Source organism: Otolemur garnettii, unplaced genomic scaffold (assembly GCF_000181295.1).
Source record: "Otolemur garnettii isolate 467f Iridium unplaced genomic scaffold, OtoGar3 scaffold00076, whole genome shotgun sequence".
NCBI lineage: Eukaryota > Metazoa > Chordata > Mammalia > Primates > Galagidae > Otolemur > Otolemur garnettii.
In genome coordinates this window covers 3,184,752-3,191,569 of record NW_003852471.1, presented here as the reverse complement: position 1 = coordinate 3,191,569, position 6,818 = coordinate 3,184,752, and the positions used below count along the sequence as shown (strand labels likewise).

The 6,818-nt window shown below is 43.7% G+C and overlaps 1 protein-coding gene across 1 annotated transcript in view; it reads left to right on the top strand.

Annotated features, from left to right (window-relative positions):
• Positions 1 to 6,818, top strand: part of PLCH1 (phospholipase C eta 1) — a 220,113-nt gene that overhangs the window by 180,918 nt on the left and 32,377 nt on the right. Inside the window, exon 12 of the mRNA XM_012807817.2 lies at positions 588 to 749. Within this exon, the coding sequence (XP_012663271.2) occupies positions 588 to 749 (162 nt within the window). The remainder of the gene's footprint in view (positions 1 to 587; positions 750 to 6,818) is intronic.

Below are 6,818 nucleotides of genomic sequence, written 5' to 3'. Positions count from 1 at the left end.
AAATAATTTAAAAAAGAAAGAAAGAAATTTTATCTCAGAATAATCCCCAACTTTGGAAATTTTGATAGCCTTTTTTTCTCTTCAGTGTAGGAAGCAATTTTTTTAATTGAATAATTTTGCTCTAACTCACCTATGTAGGTTTAGTAAATGTAGTCTCCAAAAACTTGTCCTGGCCTTTCATCTGTTGAAAGCACGAAGTCCCATCCTGAGAAGGGCTTTGGAGTCCTGATTTTGAATCTTGCCTGAATTACTTGGTAGCTCAGTAACCTTGAGCAACTATTAATAACTTAATTTAAGCATCAGATTCTCTTATCACTGAAATGGAAATGATAATAAGACTTTATAAGATTCTTGAACTGAATGAAGGCACATGAAGAATAGCTGGCAGAGAGTGAGTTCTTAATAAATAGTAATCATTGTTTATAGGACTAATCGAGAGGACTAAAATGGTACAATAAGCTTAATTTCTTACAGGTAATTAGAAGATAATGACATTACAGAAGCTGCTGTAGCTTGGTCAAAGGGTGTGTTCTAATTAATCCTGTGTTTCTTAAGGGAAATAATTTGCATTACTTAACTCTTCACAGAACAACGGGACCACTGAACATCAGGTAGAATCTTTCATAAGGAAGAAACTGGAGTCACTGTTAAGAGAATCTCAAATTCGAGATAAAGAAGATCCTGATAGTTTCACAGTGAGGGCCCTACTGAAGGCAACACATGAAGGCTTAAATGTGCACCTGAAGCAGGTATATGGTTCCCTTTGTGTTTGTCTGTTGGAAAAGAAAGCACCACATACTGTGTCTCTGATCATTTGTTATTTGTGAAATGCTTCTCCAGCTTCTTCCCTCTCTATCCTCACATTGCTCGAGAAATGAAAATCTCCCATTGCAAAATGATATGGTGGATGAGTGGGAGTGGGGGTGGAAATGACTCAAATACTGTTTTCCTGGGACCTTTGGGACAAGGCCTAGTGTCTGCAGACCTGTCTTCCCAATGCTCACTCATATGAGGGAAGAGGTGTCAGCCCATCATGTCCTCTCCCTCCCACCTCCAGGTGGTGTCCAGGTGGCCTCTGAGCACCTCCTGGGTCTGTTGCTCCTCTTCATGGCTGTGTCCTCATCTAGATCAAGCTCAACTCTCACCCAGACATCTCTCATCCCCCTTCAGTCTGATCTCTACTCTGCAATCAGTTCCATTTTTAAAAGATGCATATCTAGTCATGTTACCGTCTGTTTACAGTTCTTCAGTGACTTTCAATTATGCTTGGAATAAGTTGCGAACTCTTTAATCAAACTTTCAAGGACCCGCATCATTGCATTCTTCAGTCTCAGATTTCCCATTTGTTTCCCTGTCCCACTGCCTTCCATAGTGTCTCACCAGACACCATGTCCTTGAGTGGCTCCCTCCAATCCTCCTCACGTTCCATTTCCTCTGTCGGCAACAACACATTCTGCTATCTTTTCTAGCTAACTGCTACCTAGTCTTTTAAATTCTAGCTTTTATGGGAGTCCTGAATGAGTCTTGCCTTCACCCCCTTTCAGAGTTTTGGCTGAACACTCTAAGGACCTACTTGGTGAGATAGTGCAAGCTAGCTCTGTTTTGATATCCGCCAACCTCTATCCTAAGAAACCACAGTATTAGGTTTAAATTTTGACTGTGAAGAGATACAAACAACTGTGGTGCCCAGCTCCACCCTTCAGTTCTTTTCTGCTACAGAACTTTGAAAGTCAACCTCAGAATGTCCCAAAGTGGACAGCCCTAGACACAGGTTCCAATTAAATTGTCTCAGGCAGTACAAACCCTGCTCGACAGAGAGGGATTCCAGGGTCTCCAACAGCACAATAAGAGCCAGGGATCCACACTCCTTCCCACCAGACTCAGTCCACACTGTTGTCCTCTTCTCTGCTCACAGGCCCAGTTGGAGCCAAGGGCCATGCCTCCTAGTCTCAGTCTACACCCAGCTAGCCTCTGTTGCCAGACCAGCTGGAGTCAGGGGACCATGCCCCTGCCTACCAGTCTCAGTCCACTGCCTGGCAAGCCTCTGTTTGCAGGCTCTGTTAGAGTCAGGGCACGGCACTCCACCCGCAGGTCTCAGTCCTCACCTGGTAAGCCTCTGCTCACCAGCCCCACTGGAGACAGAGCCCTAGCCCTCAGATCTTGGTTCACACCCAGTAAGCCACTGCTTGAGGGTTCTGTTGGATTCAGGGGATCACGCCCTTGCTCTCAGGTCTTGGTCCACACCTACCAAGCCTCTGCTTGTAGGCCCGGCAGGGACTGGAGAGCAGCCCTGTCTGCCGAACTCAGTCCACAGGGGGCAACCACTCTCCTGCTGTGGGTGCCGTCAGAACCACGGGTTCTGCACCCTGTCCCACCAGACACGGCCCAAGCCGAGGGTCCACACCACCACTGGCCGGGCATAGTCATAACCAGGGGACTGCTCCTCCTCCTGCTGAGTGTGCCTTTCTTCCCACTCCCTCTTTCTTCCTTGTTAGTCACAGATTCCGTCCTGATGGTTGGTGGACCACACTGTGCCCAGATCTCTCAGGACAAGACCAAACACTCTGTGCTCTGCAGGGGGCAGAACTTCAGATCACCATGTGAGGGGGAAAGGGTGGAGTTTGGACTTGTGGAGGAAAATATCTGTTCAATTTTATGCCTGCCAGGGTGGTGTCTAGGTTCATAAGTGGGATCTCCCTGGAGAAAGAGACCTGGAGTTTAGCAGCTCTCTCCAGTGAGGTAAAATGAGAGATCTCTTGTTCCCTGCTTGTTTGCAAATTGCCTGCAGCAGGCCTCCTGTCTGAGGGAGGGGTCTCCTGTTCTCTAGTCAATAGGCTTTGTACCTGTAATTTGTTTCTTGAATGCTCTTCATTGGAGTTACAACTTGCCCAACTTCTTACTTGGATCAGCTCCCCATCTTTGGCTTCATAGAGTTCGATTCCGTCCAGTTTTTCTTTCTCTGCTCAGGAACCTCTGCCAAGGGTTGCTACCAGTCGGCCATCTTCCCAGAATTCCTCCTGTCAATTAATTTTTATGATAAAAGTACATACAATCCCTCATCTATTATTACTTTTTAATCCCAACATGGTTTCTACAATATCTCAAAAGAAAACAGAACCCCCCCAAAAAAAATTATGAAGGAAGATTGTTCAGAGAAAAGTAGACAGATAAGTACTTTTCTGTTGAGGCAGTTAGTAAGCCACTCTGCTTAATTTATAGGGAATTTGTGTAAATTTTCAAAGACTATACTTTGAGAAGGCATTATATGCAAAAGCATGCTACCAACTTTGATGCCTATGAAGGATTGTGCCATAAGGACAAAATAGCAGAACTCAAAAAATGTTTGTCTTCTCAATAAAATGTTTTGCAAAAGTAACAACTTTGATGGATTCCATTGTTAGAGCTAGTTATGTGGCAAAAAAAAATCGAGATCATTTACTGATGGCAAGTTTATTAATTTAAACAATGTATGGAAAGCTCTGGAATAAAGGGGGATATTTCTTTCTTTTTTTTTTTTTGAGACGGAACCTCAAGCTGTCCCCCTGGGTAGAGTGCCATGGCATCACACTCACAGCAACCTCCAACTCCTGGGCTCAAGCGAGTCTCCTGCCTCAGCCTCCCAAGTAGCTGGGACTACAGGTGCCTGCCACCCACAACGCCTGGCCATTTTTTGGTTGCAGCCGTCATTGTTGTTTGGCGGGTCCGGGCTGGGGATTCGAACCCTCCACCTTAGATGTATGTGGCTGGCGCCTTAGCTGCTTGAGCCACAGGCGCCGAGCCTAAAAGGGGGATATTTCTAAAATCAGTTTGTCCACCAGACTGTGGTCAAGTGAATTGAAGAAACACAGTGGCTGTTGCTGCCTGTAATCCTAGCATCTCTCTGGGAGGCTGAGGTAGGAGGATCCCTTGAGCTCAGGAGTTAAGAGATCAGCCTGAACAAAGTGAGACCCCTACCTGTACTGAAAAATATAAAATTAGCCAGGCATCATGGGGGCATGTATAGTCCCAGCTACTTGGGAAGCTGAGACAGGAGGACTATTCGAACCCGGGAATTTGAGGTTACTGAGAGCTAGGTGATGCCATGGCATTCTATCCTGGGCAACAGAGTGAGACTCTGTCTCCAAAAAAAAAGTTTGGAGAGTAAACTGCTCGTTTTAAATTTCATGCTTTGGCAGTGGATGACAGCACTCATGCTACACATACAGCTCAACTTGTCATTTTCATTAGACGTAAAGATGATGAATATAGTGTCACTGAAGAAATGGCTTCTTTAGCACCATTGAAAGACACAACTAAACCAAGAGATTTATACAAAGCAGTAAATATATATTAAAGTGATTTTCTTTGTTCATTATCAACATATCTGGCATAGATACTGACGTTGCCCAAGCGATGGTAGGTAAAAGAGAGGGACTTATGAAATTAATAGAAGATGATGCAGTCGCCACCTAAAACTCAGGTCTGATGAAGTGTACAGCATAGTCCATCAAGAAAATTTATGCATGAAAACATTAAAAATGGATAACATCGTGCAAATCATCGTCAAGACTAAATTTGTAGGATCCAAGGGACTGAATGGGCGCCAATTCCAGGAATTCCTTAAAAGTATTGATGCTGACTATGGCAATATCATCTGCTTTTTGGAATTAAGATGCCAAATGTTGAAAAGATTTTGTGATTTAAGACATGTTATCAAGTCATTTATGGTATCAAAACCAAATTTGTACCAGAACTTGGTGATGGAGACTAGCTTACAGATTTAGCATTTTTAGCAGATTTAACCACTCATTTAAATGAGTTAAACATGCGTCTTCAAGGTGAAAACCAACCTATCAAATGCAATATTTCAAATAAAACTGAAATTATGGCAAACGCAAAGTAAGGCAAGCAAGTTTGTGCATTTTGACACATTGGCTGCTCACACGCCAAACAATACGCAGCCTTGCTTTTCAATTTGAAATAAGAATTTGCAAATAGATTCGAGGATTTCTGAGGAAATAATCAATATTTTGGTGCATTTGCAACTTCATTTTCAGTTGACATAAATATGTTAGTTGCCAATTTTCAAGTGGAATGTACCGAGCTGCACCCTGATATTCAACTTAAAGAAAAATTTGATCGTGTCTCTACTAGACTTTTATAGGTTTTATCTTCCCAGAGACAAATATCCCTCACTTCCCAGTCATACTTTACTCACGTCGTTGCTTTTTGGCAGCACCTACATTTGCAAACAACTGTTTTTAAGAATGAAGCACGTTAAGAGTAAAATCAGAATCCAAATATCAATGAACACCTTGAGAACTCACTAACAATCACAACGACTTCCACCAAACCAGACATTGATGCATTAGCTTCTCAAATACAATGTCAAACAGCCCACTAGCTTTAGGTTGCCTACTTTTCTTTTACTTTTATAATAAAAATATAAAAAAAGTTTTAGTTCACATGTATGCACATTTTTTCTATTAGTGATCACAAACTTGGGACCTGCTTGATGATTTTTTAAAAACTGTCTGAACGGGCTGCATAATTAGGATTATCATGTGAGGGCGTGTTTGATTATCGATGGTGGCAGATAACATGAAAATTATGTACAGACCTTTCTTTTTCTCATCAGCTTCCATTAGTGTTTACGTAGGACCCAAGACAACAATTCTCCTTCTGATGTGGCCCAGGGAAGGCAACAGGTTGGACACCCCTGCCTTATACTTCATCATACATAATTTTGGATTTCCTTTAAACTTTCACAAACAGTAAGTTTCGGTTAGCCCAGCTTGATTCTGCTTCTCATTCTTGGTCTGGGCCGGTCTCTTCCCCTCATTTTGAGAAGTCTTTGCCTCCTCCTAGATCTTTCCAATTGGAAAGGTGGCCCCACGTCATAGATGTTTTGGAAGAAACACATTAAACCCATCTTCTTTTTTGCTATTCATTGAAAAGGTCCTCAGACAATTTCCCCATCGGGTAAAATGGTAAGGGAAGTTTACATTTCAGAGATGTAATAGAGCGAAATTCGTTCCCTTTTTTCTTGCTTTTTACTTTCCCTTAAACCTGGGTGACTGAAAGAAGGCATTAGATGAGTATGAAGTAAGTGGAGCCTGGGACTTTCAGAACTTGGGCCGGAGAGTGTTGACACTGCTGTATTTTTAGAATGTGGTTTTGGTTCAGTGGGCAAGGAGAGGCGAGTTCCTGCCGAGGCTAGTCTGTCTGTGCCAGATAGGTGTGTGTACGTTCAGATCCGACGCGGAGAGCATGCCGTGCCTGGCTCAGGCTGCGCTCCTCTCCGGCTTCTGCTTCCCTGGGTTGTCAGTCAGCGGTGCCGGAAGGGGTGTTACTTACGCTTTTTCCTGGAGAGCCTGAAGAAAAATAATAAAATTGTCCTTCGTGCTGGAAGAACTCAGTAGACACAGGAATACGTTCTTAAGAGTTTGTAAATCTGCTGCTTCTTTACCCTGAATTGCTGGGGCCGGGATAACCCTCGGGAGACCTCAGCCAGGTGTCTCCCGCTCTCAGCTGCCCCGCCTCTCCAGTCTCTCATTCACACTACTACCGCGGTGACTGTTTGTGACAACTCAGTTTCCAACCATCCAAGGGCTCCTTGTAGTTTGGAAGGTTAAGCTCAGATTCAGAGATTATCGCCCCTGAGATTCTCCCTTTGTGTTCTGCACCCTGAGGGTGACTGACTACCCAGTGCGTGTAGCTGTTAGGACACTCAGAGACACGGTCTTTGGCTCCTGGAAGGTGCGGGGCTCTTACCATTTGGTCTTTGTGTTTGCTGGTTTCTTGTTTGTCTGTTTGTTTTGTTTTCTGGCCACAACATA